General features: G+C 50.7%; 1 protein-coding gene across 1 annotated transcript in view; it reads left to right on the top strand.

The window, feature by feature from the left end:
• Window positions 1-1,369: 1,369 nt before the first annotated feature.
• MUC6 (mucin 6, oligomeric mucus/gel-forming) overlaps window positions 1,370-21,445 on the top strand; it is a 53,287-nt gene continuing 33,211 nt past the window's right edge. Inside the window, exons 1-2 of the mRNA XM_031943588.1 lie at window positions 1,370-1,618; window positions 20,685-20,747. Coding sequence (XP_031799448.1) covers window positions 1,561-1,618; window positions 20,685-20,747 — 121 coding nt within the window. The 5' untranslated portion in view covers window positions 1,370-1,560. The remainder of the gene's footprint in view (window positions 1,619-20,684; window positions 20,748-21,445) is intronic.

The raw sequence follows: 21,445 nt of genomic DNA, 5'->3' as shown, positions 1-21,445 counted from the left end.
ACCAGCCCAGCTCCTGCCGGCTCGGGGAGCCCTCCCCCCCCCCATGTGGGGAGCCCCTGGTGTGAGGCTCCAGGAGCAGCCCTTCCTTGCCTGTGCTGGGATAACCCTCCTCAGTGGGAAGATTTCCTTCCAGCAAGCCCGGATGAGCCTCTTTTATAGCCTCGGGCGTCCCAAAAGTTCTAGTGCTGCTTTAAAGTCCCGGAGCCCCAGAGCCCGGCCCCCGAGCCTGCCAGCGTGCTGGGCAGCGACTCCGCTGCAGGAGCTCACGGGCCTCGTCTGCGGCCTCCCTCCCTCTGGGCCCCGCTCCCGCCTCCCTCCCTCCCTCCATTCATTCCTTCCCTCATTCAGCAAACATTTACTAAGCACTTCCAGGGGCCCAGACCAGTGGAGGGGTTGGGAGGATGCAGGTGGCCGGGCCCCTGAGGTGCTTGTGGGCTGGGGCTGATTCCTGGGCCCCTCGAGGCAGGCAGGACCGGGAGCACTGCCCGAGCAGGCAAATCGGTGAACATTCCCTGAGGGCCTACTGTGGGCACCGCTGCTTGTGTGAAGGGGCCCCTCCCCCAGGGCAACCTTGGCAGGAGATGGGCAGAGGCGGGCAGCCCCTGAGGTAGGGGATGTGGGGGGGAAGGGGGGAGCCATGCACACGGGGCAGGGGCTGGAGGCTCCTGGGGCCCGTCAGGCCGGCAATCCCTCCCTGGAGGCCTGAGATCCCTCCCTGGAGGCCTGAGATCCCTCCTTGGAGGCCGGCCCTCCACAAAGCTGAGCACCACGTTGCCAGTGATGGGGCCCCTCTCTGTGCCTCCCCCTTCATTGGGCGCAGTCAAGCCCTGGGGCCCCTGCCTTTCCCTGCCCCAGAGGAAACCACTCACTCCCTCAGGGGGTCTCCCCTTGGGATTTCCCCAGAGCCCGGGCGGGTCACGCCCTCCACGGTTACCCCCTGGCCTGGCCGACCACCCGAGACCTTGCAAAAGGAGCGAGACAGCACTGAAGGCTCTCGTCCCTGGGACAGACAGTGAAAGGGGCTTGGGCCAGAGGGCAGCCACCCTCTATACCTGCAGAGGGCACCCCCTCGCCCATACCTTGGTGCAACGTGCGGGGGGAGTGCCAGCATTTAGTGCCGAGGAGCCGAGGAGGGGTGGGGGGCAGTAAGAGCAGGCGCCCCTCAGCCGGGCCCTTCTCAGCAGCAGCCCCTCCCACCTGCCCCCCCCCCCCCGGCAGCACGCAGGATTCTGCCTAAGGAGAGCCCAAGGGGGCAGGGGGGGGATGGTGCAGGAGGTGAGAGGGGTGCACATTCTGCTTTCCAAACACTCTGAGGTGCTCCCGATAAAGAGCAAATCCTGTTTGGCCCCGGCCCGCCTCCACCCGCTGCTGTCGTCGCTGAAGTTCCTGAGAAGGAGGGAGGGCCCCACCTGCAGTACATAAGGTGTCCCAGCCTCCGGGCGGCTCAGAGGTGGCCGTATCCTCAGCGCCCACAGAGCAGGACCCGCTGTCCAAGGCGGCCCTGAGGAGGAGGAGAGCGAGGACAAAGAGAGGAAGCGTCTCTCCCTTTCGGGGCCTGCCATGGTCTGGTCATGGGCACCATTGCTTCTGCTCTGCTGGGGGGCCCTGCACGGTACAGGTGAGTGTGCCAGCCTTCGTTGCGAGGGGCGGCTCAGAGCCCGGCAGAGCCGGGAGCGCCCCCGAACTTCCGAGCACTCCCGACCCCGTGGGAATGAGAGCTGGGGCTTGGGCCAGCCCACAGCCACTGGGCCAGCAGCGTCTCACATGGTTAAGTGTGATGAATGGGACCGAGGGAGTGGGATGCCCGCTCCCTGGCTCAGCATCCAATAAATCACAGGGCGGTCGCTAGAGCGGCTCCCGCCCCCTGGAGAAGGGCCTCACTGCGGGTACGAGGCCTCGTTCCTTGCCCAAGTTCAACCAGGACGATGGAGCCTCCGCTCCAGCCTGGGCATCTTCCTGGCCTGTGTCTCAGAGCCTGGCACAGCACGCCCCTGGGAAGCAAAGGCGGGCTGGCCAGAGGGCCTGGGAAAAGTGAGCTCCTTTGTGCACACAAAGTCACTTCTACAGTCGTGGAAAGACCAGACAGAACTGGCAGGGCACTGGCCTGTTGGGCACAGCCCAGTTAGGATGGGACGTGGGCTCTGGGTCACGCTGGTCTCACGGGAGATTGTGCCAGGGGATGGCAGAGTCCTGGATCCTCCTGGACAGTCTGCTGCAGAAATGGCAGGAGGAGGCCAGAGGTGCCCTCCACTCAGGGGAGCTGCCCTCCCCTAGCCCCCCGGGATTTGCTGCTCCTGAAAGCCATGGCTTCTCCCACACCGAAGGCCCAGCAGCTGGGGCTGGTAGAGGGGCTCCCCATCATCAGGGTCCGTGCAGCACCTGCTGATGGCTCAAACATCCTTAAAAGAAGGCAGCCTGGGTCTTTTCCTGCTCCTCTCTCCTCTGGGTCAGGGGGACACCAGCTCCTGCCTTCCCCAACACTCACAGATTTCAGCTGATCTTGCAGCCTTTGCGGAGAGAATTCCTCCCAGGAATCCTGGGCAGGTTCCTACACCCCAGAGGTCCCTCCATGTTCTTCCTGATGAGCTCTGTTCCACTATCAAACCTCCATCTACCTGAGTTCTCATCCCTTTCCACCCCATCCCACTCCAGTCCTTTGGGACCAACTTGGTCTCCCAGGATGGATTTAGACCCAAAGCTCCCAGACAGGCTCAGGTTCAGCTCCAAGGGGAACCACTGAGGTATCCCACAGAATAGACAAGGCAATTCCCCAGCTTTTGGGCACTCCACAGCCCGTTGTGGGGGTGCTTCTTCTGGGAAGGAAGTCTCCTTCACAGGGGAGCGGGGGGAGAGGAGGCAACCTTCGGCACCACCTGCCTGCCCTCTCTCCCAGGAATCCTGGGTTTGGAGATTGTCTGGCTCCCAAGTCTCCCCATTTCCAAGCTTCACGGGGTTTCGGGTAAAGAGAGATGTGGCTGTGGAGGCTGCCAGCAAGGGCAAAGCAATCAGCCTGGTGTGTGGGCAGGGGGCTTGGTGGCAGCCCTGCCTCTGACATTCCCTTCCTCTCTGAGCTCAGGCAGGTTCCTCACTCTGACTAAGCTTCCTCAGTTTCCTACTTTGCTCACTGGGGCTTCTTCTAGTCCAAAATCCTGTGAACAGCCAGATGTCCCTTCTCTGGCCCTGAGAATGCAGCAGGTGCTTAGTCTGGTGACGAGGAAGGGACCGAGGGAATGAGAGCTCAGGAACCTTTCCCCAAAAGTCCAAGCAGGGTAACTCCTCCCTGAGCTGCTTCTAAGGGAAGGGAAGACTAGACTGCTTCGCCCCTCAGAGGGGTCATCACTTGCTCATGAGAATTGCTTCTTTCCTCTGAGATAGAGCAAGGGTGGGTCCCCTCCTTGGCTCTTTCCCTGCAGAGTAGCCTGCAGGCTATATGATATGAGTTCTTGGGCTCCAGTGGCCATCACCTTCTGGCCCCAATGCCAATTCACCCTTCCCCGTTCCTACACAAAGCCCAGCTCTCAATAAGTGAATCAATTGACAAGCATCAGTTGTTCCAGTCCAGTGCTGGGCCCTGGGATGTAAAGACAAAATTGAAACAGGGCTGCTCATGAGTGGCTTCCAAAGTAATGAGGGAGAATCATATATGTTGCTATAGATATACAAGATGTGGATACAAGGGGATTTTGATAAGAAGTCTCCAGCAGTTGGGGCAAAGTTGGGAGCAATCAGAACAGGCTTTCTAGAGAAAGTGACCTTGGGCTGAACTTTAAATGATTAGTCTCTAAGAGGAGGACTTGAGGAAGGGGGGGGGGCATTTCAAACATGAGGGAAAGCCAGAGCAAAGGCAGAGGCAGGAGGTCATTACAGGCTATGTGGAGGGGATCCAGAATGGGAAATCAAGTCAACTAGCAATTATTAAAAATGCCTACTATCTTTCAGATTCTGGTCTAAATGAGGGGCATACAAAGAAAGGCAAAAGCCAAGTCCCTGCCCTCAAGGGGCTCCCAGTCTAGTGAGGAAACAAGATAAAAATAGCCAGATACAAACAAAATATATGCAAATTCAATTAAGAATAACATTAGAGGGCAGTCACTAAGCTCAAGTGGGATTGGGAAAGGGTTCTGGCAGTAGTGGGACTTTAGCTAAGAGTTGAAGGAATACAGGGAAACCAGGAAGTAGAGTTGAGGAGGGAGTATATTCCTGGTATTGAGAGACAGCAAGGGAAAAGGCCCAGAGGTCCAGGGTCTTGTTGGAGTAATGGCCAGGAAGCCAGTGTCACTTGGATGGGAATAATATATAAGAAGACTGGAAAAGTAGGAAGAGGCCAGGTTATGAAGAATGGCTTTGAAGGCCAAACAGATCATTTTATATTTGTTCCTACAACTAATAGGGAGCCACTGGAGTTTATTGAATAGGAGATAATGACATGATCAGACCTATGCTTTAAGAAAAACTTTAGTACCTAAATGGAGGAAGCATTGGTATGGGGAGAAACTGAAGACAGGCAGACTTCTAGCAGCTATTGCAAAGATCCAGGTCTCAGGGGATGAGGTCAATGCCTGGGAGTGGCAGCGCCAGAAGAGAGAAAGGGATGCATTGGAGAGATCCTGCACAGGTGAAATTGATGAGAGATTCTGTAGAGAAACAGACAAGAGATGTTTCCATGAAACAGGCAAAAGATGTTGCAGAGGAGAAATAGACAAGAGATATTGATGAGAAGAAATGGACAAGATGTTGCAGAAGAAAAATGGACAAGAAATGTAGTGAAATTGACAAGAGACGGTGCAGAAGAAAAATAGACAAGAGATGTTGCAGAGGAGAAACAAACGAGATATTGCAGAGGAGAAACAGACAAGAGATGTTGCAGAAGAGAAACAGATAAAAGATATTGCTGAGAAGAAATGGAGAAGAGATGTTGCAACGACAGAATTGAAAGACTTGGCAATAGATTGGACATAGGGGGAGTGAGAGATGGTGCGGAATCTATGACAAACCCAACTTGGGAGCCTGAAGGATGGGGAGGATAGTGTTATTATGAACAGTAACAGGGAAGGGAAGATGTGGGGAAGGTTCATGGGAAAAGAATAAGTTCTACTTTTGACTTATTGAATTTAAGAAAGCCATAGGAAGGAGGACCTAGGTTCAAATCTGGACTCGGACACTTAACACTTCCTAGCTGTGTGACCCTAAACAAGTCTCTTAACCTCAATTGCCTCAGCCAAAAAAAAATCCATATTAATCATGTTGTAAAAGCAAAATCAGAACAAAGGGGGGAAGCACAAGAAACAAAAAGCAAACAAAAAAGGTGAAAATAGTGTGCTTCAAAAAAAGAAAGAAAGAAAGAAAGAAAAAAGAAAATAGTGTGCTTCCATCTGTACTGATTTTCCATCATTTTTTCTCTGGATGAGTATCTAAAGGCTGGAAATTGTTTTGGATCATCACCTTGCCAAGAAGAGCTAAGTCTCTCATAGTTCATCATCATGCACTCTTGCTATTACTTTGTACAGCGATCTCCTGGTTCTGCTCACTTCACTCAGCATCAGTTCCTGTAAGTCTCTCCAGGCCTCTCTGAAATCATCCTGCTGGTTATTTTTTACAGAACAAGAATATTCCATCAAATTGATAGACCGTCACTTATTCAGCCATTCCCCAATAGCTGACCATCCACTCAGTTTCCAGTTTCTTGTACTACAAAAAGGGCTGCCACAAACATTTTGCACATACGGATTCTTTTCTCCCTTTGGATCTCTTTGGGATACAGACCCAGTAATGGTGCTTCTGGATCAAAGGGTATACAGAATTTTAGAGCACTTTGGGCTTAGTTCCCAATTGCTCTCCAAAATGGCTAGATCAGTTCACAACTCCACCAATAACGCACTAGTGTCCCAATTTTCCCACACTCCCTCCCATATTTATCACTATTTTTTCTTGACATCTTAGCTCATCTGATAGGTATGAGGTGATTCCTCAGAGTTGTTTCAATTTGCATTTTTCTAATAAATAATAATTTCAAGCATTTTTCATATGATTATAGATAGCTTTGATTTCTGTTTGTTCATATCCTTTGATCAGCAATGGGTCACTTTCTAGAGCTGTCAGCAGACAGAACCCAGGGAGCCAGCCCAAATCCCCAGTGGCCCCGGGAGGAGAGATAGACAGTGGACACTGAGAGGCAGAGGGGCAGCTGGAGGGGGCCATGGAGAGGAATGAGTCATTGTCATCAACTAAGGAAGAGCCCCAGAAAAGGGGTAGTCCCAGAATGACCTTACCCCAGGATCCCATCCAGGGAAGTGAGCTGGACTTCATGCCAGAGTGGCTGCCTCCCTAGTTCTGAGACCAGGAAAGAGGTGACCAGCAGAGGATCTTTGAGGGGAGCCAGAGGAAGGAGTGAAAAGCTTAGAGCTACTGGCCTGAGAAGGACAATGGGGCCAGGAGCCGCCCCATGTCCCCGTGAGGGATGATAGGGTTTACACAGCCTGGTGCAACCCCCTGGGTACGGGCGCTGGGCCTCCAATCCAGGTGTGCCTACCTTCCTGGGTCTCCACTGCCATCTAGTCCTGGAGAAGACTGTTCCCTTGAAGATGAAGCGCTTAGCTAGGACACCTTCTCCGGGGGACACCAGACAAGTGCGTTGGCAACCTTTGCAGACCCTACTCCCAAATGGAGGACCCGTTTGCTGGCTGGGCAGCTTTGGACAAGTACTCCCCAAGGACCTTCCCTGTGCATAGTCCCCAGCTCGAGGCCACGGAGGCAAAAGGAAAACAGAGGCTTCGGGGAGCTCCTTCTCAGGACCCCACAGCCAGGACACCTGAAGAAATGACTGAGGCAGGAAGTATATGGAGGCCAGTGGCAGAGGGATGAGAGGCTGCAAAGGAGGCTGTTATTCTGTGCCACAACCCCCACCCCCACTCCAGGTCCCCCAGCTTTGGGGGGCAGCCGGAGAGAGGAGGCTCTTCTCTGAGCCCTGAGCCCAGGTGAGGAAGAAGCTGAAGGCTGAACTAAAAAGGACACCCCAATTCTGCCAGACTGTGCCAGTCTCTAAGGGGAAAGAGAGCCCGGAGGAGGCAAGGCGAGGCTGAGGAGGCCGGCAGCCCAGGAAGAAGGTGCTCCCCAAATGTCTCTTCACCTGAATTGGAAATCACTGAATCGAGAACCTTCTAACAGGAACCTTGCAAGAAGGTTCATTCCAGGCAGCTGTCGAGAGAAAGTTCCAGCTCAGGAGAGAAGTGTCAAAGTGGAGCAGGCAGGGGAGGAATGGACACCCCTTCCCCATCCCCCTCCCCCCTGAAACTAGAGGACTTCAGCAACAGCAGCCAGTTCACCCAGCGTCGTGCCCACAATGTGCCCGGCACAGGGCTGAGAGCGGGGGAGCGAGAGGTGCAGGTGACAGTGTCTGCTCCGGGGCTGTCCCAGTCTGGGACACAGGCAGACACGGGTATGAGCGAGCTTTGTGGAAGGGAAAGTGGAGACGTCCAGGACAGCACTCACAGGGAGGGTCAGGGAAGGCTCTTGCCGAAGGGGGGATGTTGGCTGGGATCTGAAGCCAGGATGCAGAGGGATAGTGTACCCGCTGGGGCGGGGGGAGGCAGCCAGAGAAAGTGCCCAGGATGAGAGATGGAGGGTCTCACTCGGGGGACAGCCAAGAGGCCAGTGAGCAGCACTGGGCCACAGAGGGGTGGAAAATGCAAGACTGGAGAGGGGGAGGGGATGGCCAGCTTGTGAGGGGCTTTGAAGGCCAAGCAGAGGATCTGATGTTTGAACCCGGATGCAATGGGAAGCAGTGGAGTTTGTCGAGCAGGGAGGTAATGTGTTTTAGAGGCCTGGAGTGGGGAGAGACTTATAGCAGGCAATCCCACCGGCACCTGTCGCAGTAGTCAGGCAGATGAGCAGTAGTGACGGTGGCCGGGCAGGGAGCAAGGGCTAGTGGAAAGGCAAGATCGGCAGGTTTGGACCAATTGGATATGGAGGGTGACAGATAGAGAACCTGACATGGGGCTTACGGTGACATCTGAGCAACAAGGAGGAGGATGGGGAGTTTGGGAAAGTGAGGGGTGGGGGATGGGGAAGAGGTCTAGACGAGCCGAGTTTAAGATGTCTATGTGACAGCCGTTGGGCCATTTAACCGGCAGCTGAAGATGCAAAACTGGAGGCCAGCAGAGAGTTTGGGGTAAGATAAGCAGATCTGAGAATTGTGGGCAGAGAGGAAATCACTAACTCCATGGAAGCCGACGAGAGGAAGAGGAGAAAGGGGCCCAGGACCGTATTCAGGGCCACCCGCAGTTACAGAGAGCAGGCAGGACCCAGGTGGTCCTGACAGAGAAGGCGGGGATGGGATGAGGGAGCAAGTGTCGAACATACAGGGGGAGAACCAGGAGAAGGGAAGGTCACAACATTTTAAAGAGAAAGGCCCACAAGGAGAAGTGTCCAAGGGTGCCAAGAGGTCAAGGAGGAAGAGGATGGGACATTCAAGGTGACAGTTAAGCAAATGGAGTAACTGTGGAGGGAGGCGTTTCAGCTGAATGACGAGGCTGGAACCAAACCATAGTAAGCTAAGGGGCGAGCGAGAGGAAAGGGTGGAGGCGTCTGTTACAGAGCCCTTCCCCAAGGAATTAAGCACAAAAAGCAGAAATAGGGGACCCATGGGGGGATCAGCAGGAAGAGACACGGGCATGTTTGCAGGCAGGAGGGAGGCAGCCAGGCGTCAGGGAGAATCTGAAGACCAGTGAAGATGGAGGCAGCAAGGTGGGGGAGGACGTGGGCTAGAATGGGAGGGCTTGCTCTGGAAAGAAGGAAGAGGGGATCTGCATCTGGAACAGGCATGAGGGAGGAGAGAGAGAAGTGATGGAAGCTGAGGAGGAGGAGGAGAGAAGGAGGAGCTCTCAAGGAATGGCCACAATTTCCTCTGTAAATTATGAAGTGATTCAGCTTCAGCTGAGAAGGGGGGGGGGGAAGAAACTGTGGGGTTTTGAGGAGGTTTGGAAGGGCTGTAATAGAGAGTGAGAGAGTGGATAGATAAGGAAGGTGAGATCAGTGCCGAGCAGCAGTGAGAGCCCAGTTGAGGCTCATAGGGAAACCAGCCGTCATGGTTTGTGATTTTTCTCTAACTTCATTCAGCAGCAGAGATGTAGGAACAAAGGGGGGAGAGAGATGGTAGAAATGACCCAAGGCTGAGACTTGTTGAGGCAAGATCTTCAACAGGACAAGGGGTCGGAGACCCAAGAGGACAGAATTAGGAGTCAAGATGGGGAAAGGAAGAGGGTGTGGCCAGTGCAGGGGAGATGGGCTAGGAGAGCACTGAGAGGTTGAGCGTTTGGAGGTCACAGTGTAGACAGAGCAGGGTTTGGAGAGCCAAGGTGGAGGAGAAAGAGTGAGGGAAGATAACGTGGAATCACTGTGGGAAAACAGATGAGAACCAGATACGGCATCATACTTTTCCTTTCTTTCCATTAACCAAAGTCTGTTTCTCTCACTTGTACCTCACCCACCCTTGTAATAGGCAAAAAAAAATTAATTCCACACTTGGCCAAGTTTAAAAAATACATACCTCCATATACACTGGATCCGTCACCCTTCTGTCAGGCACCAAGCAGGGTGCTTCGTCATCCATCCATCCCCCCGTGTCCCAGGCTTCTAGAGGTGCATTGGAGAGGGAGCTGACATGAAGCCAGGGAGTTGTTGTTGACTCAAGTCTGACTCTCCATGAGCCTATTTGGGGTTTTCTTGGCGAAGATCCTGGAGGGTTTTGCCATTTCCTTCTCCAGCTCATATTTACAGATGAAAAGATTGAGACAAACAGGTGAAGTGACTGGCCCAGGGTCACCGGCTGGTCAGTGTGATCTGGATTTGAACTCAGGTCTTCCTGACATCAGGCCCAGCATCTTATATTCACTGCTCCCCACAACTGCCCATATTATTTAAGTCTGTATTTCTGCAAAGAGTATTTTGTAATTATATTCATATAGTTCCTGTGTAGGTTTTGATCAATAGATTGTCAAGTATGTTATATTATCTGTAACTATTTTAAACAGAATTTCTCTTTATTTTTTACTGGTGGATTTTGTTGGTAATATATAGAAATTCTGGTTGATTTATATGATTGACTATCTCTTGCAATTTTTCTGAAGTTGTCTCAATTCATTTTTAGTTCGTTGTAAAGTTCTCTAATTTGTCATGTCACCTACAAAAAGCAACAATTTTGCTTCCTCTTTGCCTGCATTTCTTCCCTCGTGTGTTTTTTTCTTGCTTTATTGCTAAACTGCAAATTTCTAAAACCATTGAAAATGGTAATGTTGATGATGTCTGTCCTTGCTTCACCACTGACCCTGCCATGGAGAATGCTGCCTCTTGGCGTGAGATGGATCCTTGTTGGCACCCTGGGAGAGATCCCATCTGTGATTGTAATTCTAGAGCTTTTTAATTTGAGCAAAAATGGGTGAGGTATCTTGTCAAAAGCATTTTCTGCCATCCATGGTCATAACCATGTGGTTCTTATTATCAATACAGTCAATTATGCAGATTGTTTTCTCAATGCTGCATCTTGGTATAAACCCAACCTGGTTATAGCTTATAATCTCTGTGAGATGTTGCTGTGTTGCTGTTCAGTTTTCATATAATTTTCAGTTTTATATGACTCTTTGTGACCTTAGTTGAGCTTTTCTTGGCAGATACTGGAGTAGTTTGCATTTCCTTCTCTAGCTCATTTTACAGATTAGGAAACTGAGGCAAACAGGATGAAGTGACTTGCCCAGAATCATATAGCTACTAGTATCTGAGGTCCGATTTGAACTCAGGAAGATGAGTCCTTCTGGCTCCAAACAGAGTGTTATGTGCACTATGGCACCACCTAGCTGCTTGTCATAGGTTGCTATAATAACTTATTGATATTTTATTTTAAAACTTTGTATCAATATTCATTACGGATATTGATTTATAGTTTTCTTTCTCTGTTTTGACTCTCCTTGGTTTAGGTTTAAAAACCATATTTATAACATAGAAACATTTGGTGGGATGCTTTCCTGTCTTTTTTATATATGTATACATCAAGTATCTTATGTAACACTGGAATTAATTGTTCTTTAATTGTTTGATACAATCCTCTGGTCCCATGGTTTTTTTTTGGTTATGACTGTTGTTATTCTTATTTTGGGGAGCTCATCTGTGGCTTGTTTATTTTCTTTTTCTGAGGTGATGTTAAGTCCTCTATTTCTTGTTCTGTAAATCTGAGAATTTTATATTGTTGTAAATACTCATCAATTTTATTTAGACTGTCATGTTTTATTGGCATATAATTGGGCAATATTTCCTTTATTTCTTATTTGTTGTGAATTCTTTCTTCTTTGATTTTTTCTTTGATTTGATTCTGGTCATTTGGTTTTTCTTATTTTTAAAACAAATTAGCCAATAGTATATCTATTTTATTGTGTTTCTTAAACAGCTCCCGATTTTACTTATTCATTCTGTGGACGTTTTATCCTTTCAATTTCATCAATTTTTTTTATTTTCATTATTTCTACTTTATTTTTTAATCAAGACTTTAAAAAATATGTTGATTTTCTACTTTATTTTTTTTTTTTACTAAATTCATTGACTGTTTTTATTCCTCTTTTTTGTTGATGAGAGTATTTAAAGATATAAAATTTCCTCCTAGCAACAGTATTGGCTGAATCTAAAGTTTTTTAATATATTTTCTCATTGTTATCCTGTGTGATAAAATTATCTATGGTCTCTAGAATTTGTTCTTTGACTCACTCATTCTTTAGGATTAAGTTGTGTGGTCTCTAATTAATTTCAGTCACTTCCTCAAGTGGCCCTTTGCTGAGTAAATTTTATTGCATTATCATTGATTAACATCCTGCTTCTTTGCATCTATGACATTTTATGTGCTTTTACATGATCAGTTTTTATAAAAGTGGTATTATAAAGCTTAGATTATAAAGCTCTTCTTTTCTATTACCATTCAGTAGTCACTAAAGGGTTTTCATATCATTTTAAAAATCATATTTATTTAATATTTTCCTAATTACATTTAAAACATTTTTTACATTTGTTTTTCAAAAAACCTTTTGGGTTCCAGATCTTTTCTCTTATCCCCACTCCCAACCCCCCTTAAGAAACCACATATGAAGTTATGCAAAACATTTCCATAAAAATCATGTTGTGAAAGAAAAGATATTTCCCACCCTAATCTAAAAAAAAAAAAAAAAAAGCTCAAGAAAAATAAAGGTTTTTTTGGGGGGGGGGTGGTTAAAGAAAGAGTATGATTCAATCTGTATTCAGAAACAATCAGTTTCTTCTTTTGGTACAGATAGGATTTTTCATCATAAGTCCTTCAGAGTAGTTGTGGATTCTTTCAATTTCTATTTTACCCTATGATTTTAGAATATCAGGACAGTTTTCCTTGATAATTTCTTTCTTTTCTTTTCTTTTCTTTTTCTTTTCTTTTTTTTTTTTTTTTCTTTTTTTTGCTGAGGCAATTGAGGTTAAGTGACTTGCCCAGGACCACATAGCTAGGGAGGGTTAAGTGTCTGAGATCAATTTGAACTCAGGTCCTCCGGACTTCAGGGCTGGTGCTCTATCCACTGCACCATCTAGCTGCCCCTCTTGATAATTTATTTACTTCATCTTGGTTTTGCCTCTATTCAGATACTTAACTTTTTTTGTTTGTTTGTTTGATTTCTCTAGGTCTAAAAATAGTACACTAAAGTTCCCCATTATTAGTTTTACTGTCTATTTCTCCCCATAATTTAATTTTTCCATTAAGTATCTAGATATTATGGTGTGTGTGTGTGTGTGTGTGTGTGTGTGTGTGTGTGTGTGTATTTCACATATATTTCATGTATACATATTTGGTGCTCATCAATGGTTTTTATATGATATATCTTACATTTTCTCCCATTTTCCAAACTTTTTACTTTGTTTTACTATTTCTTGTTGTGTCATAGAGTCAGTAACTTTTATTTGGTCCATTCTAATTTTTAGGGACTGTGTTTGTCGGATAAGCTTGTTGTACCTCATGCTAAGCTGTTGATTCCCTTTCCAAGTTTTTTCCTTCATAACCTTCCGTTTTTTCTAATACATTCTTCTTTCTCATTTCTTCTGAAAAATTATTTGAAGACTCTTGGTTCATCTCATACAGGAATTCTAGCTGAGTTTGTGTCCAGCCTATATTTTCCTTCAAGGCTTTGCTTTAGAGCCATTTTTCCCTTCTGAGTTTGTGTCTTGAGCATCCAGTCACTCTAATAGCACTTTTTATCATGACCCAGCTGAGTTCTTCAAGGGTTTCAGCCTGGGAGACCTGCAAGCTTTCGGTGCACCCAAAGCGGTCTAATCCAGGGCAATATCTGTCCTGCTGGTCTGTTCTCTGCAAATTCCTGACCTGGAGGTGGGTGTGGGCTTGACCCTGACTAGGTCACCAGTAGGTTGCAGCTGGACTCACCCAGCCTCAGCTATTGGGAAAGCTCTCCAGGTTCTAGCCCCGGTTATTCCACTACAGATTTTAGATGAGGATGGGGCTGGATCTGAGCTCCCTTCCATGCAGCTGCTGCCTCCTGAGGCTTCGGTCTCAGTTTCTTGCTCAGGACCACAGCCTTTCCTTGCTCCACCATGCTTCTCCCAGCCTCAGGTCACCTCCTTGGTCAGAGGACATAGGGATTCTGGGGCACTTGGAGCTCTCTTTGGACTTGACATAGCCTTGCCAGGCTAGGATGGGCAGGAGATTGGCCAAAGTGAACGCCCCTGAAACTCCTGTGACCATCACAGATGAAGTTTGGGGGCAGCAGGGGAGGAGGAATGAAATCCTTGGCCCACAGGGATGTCTTTCGCCTCAGGGCTGTTCTATTCTAGGCCAGGGTGGATGGAATTGTCCCTCAGCACCTCTTCCAGTGTGAGAGGTTCGAAAGGGGAGGGCAGGAAAAAGGACCAGAGGTGCCAGTGTCAGAGGGGTCCGAAGATCATCAAGCCTGGGGCATGCTGGGAAAGAGCCGGCTCTCCTAGGAAGGACTCACTTCCAAGCTGAGTGCACCTTGTCATCACGGACTCCGAGGCTTTTAAGACTGGACCATCCCCCAAAGGGTCAGTCAGCCCTAGCTGGCAGTTGGGCCAATGTCCAAGGCTAGCCTGCTCACACCGAACACTGAGCAACGGGCCTTGGGGCCCGACCCCGGCACACCTCTCAGTGAGCTCAGCCCTTTGGCAGAGGCGGAAATGGGCTCTGAGGGGAAGGAGGCAGTCCCGAGTCACTTGGCCCAAAGTTCCAGCCCAGCCTAGGACTCAGGCTTTTGTGGGTGAGGGGAAGAAGCCTGGATTCGATGAAGGAAGCATCTGAGAAGGGGGAGGTGAGCTCAGTCTCAGTCCTGCCGCCCTGCCTGAACCACCCCCTGCTTTCCAGTGCCTTGGCTCATGTACCAAAGCCCCTGAACCCCTGGCCTCCAAACCCTGGGGGCTGCCCCAGGGAGCACCTCTCCCCACCCCGGGCTGCCTCGGGTCACTTCCTGCGAGTGTCTTCAGAGGCCACAAATCAGAAGTTCCACTCCAGTGCCCTCTGGGCTGCCAACCATTCCAGGAAGGGGTAGGGCTAAGGGGCGGGGTGGCCCAGGGCACTGAGCTGGGTGGCAGGTGAGGCCAGCCTGGGGGGAGCTGTATGGGTGGGCTCCAGGCTGCGCTGGCCAGGATGCTGAGGCTTTCTGTGGCTTTCCATGGGCCAGAATGCCCACACCTTGGGACGATGGGGCTGGGCCCAGCTCAGGTCAGGAGCTTTAACGGAGGCCTCCTGGCCCCCAGTATCCCCCGGGCCCTCCCTTCGGTCTGCCCTGCCTGACCTCTGCAGACAGCCTCAGGGCCGGTGGGAGCCAGGCTCCTTCCATGGAAGCCACGCGAGTCTCCTCTCAGGCATCGAAGCCCCAGGAGCTGACCGGGGAGCCAGCTGGGCCCAAGGGGTGCTGACCACCAGGCCTCCTGCAGTCGGAGAAGGCTCTTCTCAGGCCCTCTGTACTCATGATCTCACAACTGCCCTGGGAGGGCAACTGGCCAGATCACTGACCCATTCACCAGATAAGGACACTGAGGCTCCCAGAGCCTCCCCAGACCGGCTGGGCTCAAGGAGCATCACGTCCCACTGTCTGTGGCCCCACAATCCAGCTGGTTAAGCAGCAGGGTCTGTACCCCAGCAGCCCCTCAAGGCTTGAACCTGTTTATCGCCACAAGTCCCACCTGTCTGGTCCGGAGGCCACCCTGAGCTGAGCACCCAGTGAGCCAGCTCTCCTTGGGCCCGGAACTTGTTCTCAGGCTGATCTCCTCAAAGCTCCTCCGCTTTTTCATGAGAGCCACCCGCCAGACCTGGAACGTGCTCCGTGCTCACCTCCCCAGCTTGGGAGCCTCCCCACCAGCCTCCAGCTCCACAAGAAGCCTCCCTGATGCCCCCAGCGGAGGACCCCCTTCTGCAGCTGTGTCCCTGGCCCAACCCCCTCCTGACCCCCAGCCCAATAGAGGCGGCTGCTCTCGGTTCACCCGCAAGACCCACCACGGGCCTCACTCAGACTTTCCCAATTGGATTAAGACTCGGACTGTGTAGACGGTGGCGAATCATTGCAATCTGGGGCCCTGGATCCATGTTTTCCTCAGCTCGCAGAGTTTGCCACAGATGTGGGGGCAGCAAAGCAGCAAAGCCCTGCCCACCCGGAGGGTCCCTAGCAGCTGGGCTGCATTCAGGGGTGGTCACTTTCCGGGCTGTAGAGAGGGGGGTGCCCATCTCGGGGGCCAGCAGGTGCCCACAGGGAAGATCGGGGCGGACGTCAGAAAGGACCCTTGGGGCTGGCAGCTGGCGAGCCCGGCGGCCATATCCAAGCGACACAACCCGCTGCCTTGTTAGCATAAAGTCCAAAGCCTCAGAGTTAGACGAGGCCTCTGGGATCATCTTGTCTAAGCCCCCTTGTCATGGAGAGGAAAGCAGAGAGAGCAAGGGCCTTGCTCAGAGTTGCACCAGTGGCAGAGCCCGAACTCAGAACCGGGGCCTCCGCCCCCTGTCTCCGAGCCGGGGTTTTTCCCTCACATCCTGCTTGGAAAGCAGCCCTGGCTGGGGGTAGGAGGCCAAGCCCCTCCCTGCAAGAGGGAGGAATGCTTCTCCCGCTGAGGGGAGGGCAGCCAGGGTGGATCCCACGATGTGTCTGCACCTCCCTTGTCTGGGCTGGAGAGCAGGGAAACGGAGCCTCCCGGGGGAAGCATTCCTTCACAGAGGTTGGGTAAGACCCAGACAGCCAGGAGAGGCTCCAGGCAGAGAAGCATCTGGATGCTTACTGTGTGAGCTGGGGGTCCTCGGTGCCAGGGCCGGGCAGGGCCTCTCAGGGCTGCTCTCCTCCACTCCCACCACCCTGTCCGGAGCCTTGGGGAGCAGCCCACCCATTGGCCCATGGCCATCACCAGCAAGAAGTCAGAAAGCAGGGCACTGCCCCTCCCCTCCATTGGCTTCCCCTCCCCTCATTGGCCATCCCTCCCTTTCCATCAGTTGCCCCTTCCTCCCTCCTCCCTCACTCGACCTTTCCCACTCCCTCACCCTTCTCAAAGGTTTTGGGCTCACCTGGTCTGAGGTCCTCTTGACTCCAGCGCAGAACTCCAGTTGCTATTCCACACTGCTTCTCTGGGAGCAGCTGAGCCGAGGGAAGATGAGGACGTGACCCAGAGACCGTCAGTCATCCGAAACAATGGATCAGGTCACTTTGGAAGAAGCTTGAGGTCAGCCTCCTCCCCTGCACCAGCTAATCCATTCCCAGATTTGGAAGGGACCAAGCTGTGTGTTTAACACCTCCCATGGTAGCCATCAAGTCACTTCTCAAAGATCCCCGGGCATGGGAGCTCCCTTCTTGTAGGAGGAGTCCTTTCTGCCTGGTGCTGAGTGCCAACATCACTCATCGCCCCCTGTGAGTAAGTGCCCGTTACAAAGATCCAGGAGTACCAGGGTCACTCATCGCCGTCCAGGAGTGAGTGCCCTTCACAAAGAGCCATACTTCAATGTACACTCAGTTTCAATTCTCTCTCTGGAGATGTATAGCATTCTTTCATCCCGAGTCCTTTGTCCCCGTCTTGGATCTCTGCATGAATCACAGTAGCCCAGGCTCTCACAATGGATCATCATGACGACACTGCTGTTACTGAGAGCAATGATCTCCAGCGCTTCTCACTTCACTTTACATCCATTCGTGAAGGTCTTGCCATAATTCTTCCAAAACTACCTCCCTTGTCATTTCTTATTGCACAACTGTATTCCTTCACAATCATATACCACAACTTGTTCAGCCATTCCCCATCTTAGGCATCGCCTCAATTTCCAAGTCTTTGGTGCCACAAAAAGAGCTGCTGTCGATACTTTTGTTCAAATAAATGTTTTATGTTTACTTTGGGATATAGACCTAGTCGTGATATTGCTGGATCAGAGTTTTATAGCCTTTTGGGTTTAGTTCCAAATTGCTTTCCAGAATGGTTGGACCAATGCATTAGTATGTCTATTTTTCTCTCATCCCTCTTCCCTCACTCCAAGCATTTATCCTTTCTGATAGTTGTGAGGCAGTATCTCAAAGCTGTTTAATTTGCATTTCTCTAATTTATAGAGATTTACAACATTTTTATGTGACTATATAGCTTTGATTTCTTCTGAAAATGACCTGCTTCTATCCTTCGGCCATTTATCAGTTGAGGAAGGGCTGTTATTTTTATAAATTTGACTCACTTCTGTGTATAGTACATACCTGAGAAATGAGGTCTCTGGCAGAAAAAAACTTTTGCAGTTTCCCTGATTATCTCTTTTAATTAGTCTTGCTTTTGCTTTGTCAAGCTCATGAATGCTGCCTGTGCTTCCAATGAAGCACAATAAATTCTGCTCCAGCACTTCATTTTGATTCCACATGTCTCTTTTCCAAGTGCATCTCTTCTAAACAACACATTGTTGGATTCTGGTTTCTAATCCCCTGACGTTTGCTTCTGTTTATGACTGCACTCATCCCATTCACGTTCAGTTATGAGCCTCAAATGTGTACTTGCCTCCTTCCTGTTTTATCTTTTGGTTTTCTTTTTTTATCCTGTCCCTCCCCAACTCTATTTTATTCCTAATCACTACTTCCCTTAATTCCCATTCTGCCCTTCATCACCCTCCCTATTTCTCATCCTCTTTCCCTACTGAGTAAGCCACATTTCTATACACACATATATATGGTCCTCACTCTTTGAATCAATTCCAGTGAAAGTAAGATCCAAACATTGATACCACCCTCTTTCATTTCCCTCTCTACTATAAAAGCTCTTCCTTGTATATCTCATTAATGTGAGTAAAATTTTCCCTACTCTGCCTTTTCCTTCCCCCTTCTCCCAGTGCATCCTCTTTCTCACCTCTTTATTTTTGGAGGGAATAGACCATTCCAACATAATCAACTCACATGCATGACCTCTATGAAAACTCTTTTAACTGCCCTAATAATGTTGAAGTACTTGGAAGTTACAAATATCATCTTGCCATGTAGGAATGGAAACAAACTTTATTGAGACCCTTGTGCTTTCTCTTTCGCGTTTACCTTCTTAATGTTTTCTTAGGTCAAATTTTCTATTCAGTTGTGCTCTTTTCATCAGGAAGGTTTGAAAGTCTTCGGTTTATTTCATTAAGCATCCATTTTCCCCGATTATACTCAGTTTTGCTGGATAGGTGATTCTTGGTTGCAATCCTAGCTCCTTTGCCATTTGGGATAGCATATTCCAAGCTCCCCAATCCTTGAATGTAGAAGTTGCTAAATCTTGTTCCTGCCTGGTTCCATAGCATTATTAGTGCTTTGGGATTGTCTAGGATCATTGTCCTGTTGAGAACACAATTCTTCTTCAATCAATATAGTTTTTACTGTGTACGATGTTCCCTTGGTTCTGTTCACTTGACACTGCATCAGGTCATAGAAGTCTCTCTATGTTTTTCTGAAATCTTTCTACTTGCCATTTCCATAGCACAATAATATTCCATTACACTGTCACATGGTGGTCAGCTTCCATGAGTTCATTATCTCTATGCAAATGATTTCTAGCATAGTGTGTGTGCTGTGTGCATGTGTGTTTGCATACGTATGAATGTGTACATCTGTGTAATTCTGTATGTGTATATATATATATATATGTGTGTGTGTGTGTGTGTGTGTGTGTTGTTTTGTGCAGCAGCCTGGTATAGACCTGTGTTGTGCGTATTGCATGCATGCATGTGTGTAGATATATATACATGTCAATGTGCACATGTATGTATGCACAGTGTGAGCATATTGTGTTGTGTGGCAACACGCTAAGTTGTGCTGTGTGCATATACATGTGCGTGCATTGTGCACGTGTAGACATGTGTGCTGTATTGTGTGCATTTATACTATGCATATATATCACCTGCCCCCCACCATCAGGCATATGCTGCCCCTCCTGCCAGCATCATGACAGTGGGACCATCACTCTCCTCTCAGCACTTTGGAGCAGACCCGGACTTGGGCCTTCTCCCAAAAGCCCCTGATGCCGAGGCTGGTATTCCAAACTCAAACAGGATGCCAGTAGGAAGCAGGCAGGGCAGGAGGCTCCCCCCCCATCCCAAGTGCCCATGCCAAGCACTCTCACTGGAGGGAGGGGTGCCAGGGCTGCCCTCCCCTGCCAATGCTGCCCCTGGGCCAACCTTCTCTCATCTGCTCCTTGGCCTCCTTAAGCCTGTACACTCTGTGTGGCAGCCTGGAGCTGGGCACATCCAGAACCAGCCTCAGCTGAGAGCCAGCGCCCCTTCTTTGTGCCCCTGGGTATGGCCCGGGCACTGACAGTGCCCAGGCTGAGCTCTCTGTCCTTCTCTGCCCTTCTCACTCTGGGCAGATCTCAGGCTCTGACTGGCCCATCTGACTCACCACTGCCCCCTGATCCTCCTGGCTTCCAGGAATGGACCCGGGCTCTTCTGGTGCCCACCACGGGTCTGCCAGTGTTGTCAGAGTGGCAAAGGGCAAGGAGTGGACCAAACAGGATGACTGGCCACAGCCAAGGGTGTTGCCCACTCTCATTGCCCTGGGCCCAGGCCCGGCCTTCCCGCCTGCAGGGGCTGTTGCCCTGACTCCCCCTCCTCTCCACTTCTTTCACTTCTCTCCATCCTGGCTTCCCACTTTGCATGTTGCCAAATCACCCTGTCCTTTGCCCTCTCCTGCTCAAAGATCTCCATTTGTTCCCTTTGCCCACTGAGGAAAGAACCAACTTCTGTCCAGCACTGGGGCCTTTCCAGGGCTGCCGCCCCCTTGCCTTTCCAGACCCAGCTCCTATTCGCTCCCCTCATGCCAGCTGCCAGCCCTGGGTGGTCAGGAGGTCAGCCCATCGTTCTAGGGCCTGGCGTGGCCCCACTGCTGTCCCTGCTGCTGCCAAACCCTGATCTTCACTCAAGCTCCAGTGCCCCCCAGGGAGGGTATTCAGCAAGTTCTGCCTTCGCAGCTCTGCCCCTTGGCCCCTCGTGGGCCACATCAGGGAGGAAGGCCTTCTGGGATGCCCCACAGAGCCTCGGGCTCGGCTCTCACCATTGCTATCATAGGTCATCCCCTCCTAGACTGTAAGCTCCCCAAGGGTGGGCACTGTGCCTGGCGCAGGCCTTAACACACAGGGTATGAACAATGGGGGGGACGGACCGAGTGCTTGATGGATGGCACCTTCTCCCCGGACAGGCCTGAAGGACAATTATTTTGCCAACAAACTGCGCCAGAGAGAGAAGAGGGCCCTGACGTTGGGTGAGTGACTCCTGGCTCTGCAACTTCAGCCCAAGGCTGCCCGTGGAGGTCTGGACTAAGAGAAGCTGCCCAAGTCAAGCTGGGCCTCTCCCCCCCCACCTGAGTTGGGCCTCTGCCCCCCTCCTGAGCTGGGCCACTGCCCCCTCCCGAGCCGGGCCTCTGCCCCCCCCACCCCCCGAGCAGGGCTTCTGCCCCCTCCTGAGCCGGGCCTCTGCCTCCTGCCCAAGCCGAGTCGGGCCTCTGCCCCCCGCCCAAGCCGAGCCTCTGCCCCCCACCCAAGTCGGACCTCTGCTGAGCCTCTGCCCCCTGCCCAAGCCTTAGTTTCCCATGTTGCAGCTGGACGGAATGACCTCAGGGCTCCATATGTCCACCAGGCCTGATTTCCCAGGCTCGTTCTTCAGAGGGTGATGTGGAGCAAGGGAAGTCATTGGGTTCCATGAGGAAGACCCCAGACCCTACAAGGGCTCAATGGGCACCCGAGGGACCCCCACCCCAGCCCTGTAAGACACCATCTGAGCAGGGCCCCCCTGTCTCGAGGAGTTCTGGGCCAGACCCTTCCCCAGGCCAGGCCCCCCCAAAGCTCCAGTTTCTCCACTGACTCGAGATTTGCTAAGTGTGTTCCTCATGGTACAGCCTGGCACGGGCCATGGCACTGCCCCCATTTAGCAGAAAGGAACTCTGGGACTCAGCAGGAGGGA

Source organism: Sarcophilus harrisii, chromosome 6, assembly GCF_902635505.1.
Source record: "Sarcophilus harrisii chromosome 6, mSarHar1.11, whole genome shotgun sequence".
Classification (NCBI taxonomy): domain Eukaryota; kingdom Metazoa; phylum Chordata; class Mammalia; order Dasyuromorphia; family Dasyuridae; genus Sarcophilus; species Sarcophilus harrisii.
The sequence above is the reverse complement of the archived record's forward strand: the minus strand, read 5'-3'. Positions and strand labels throughout refer to the sequence as shown.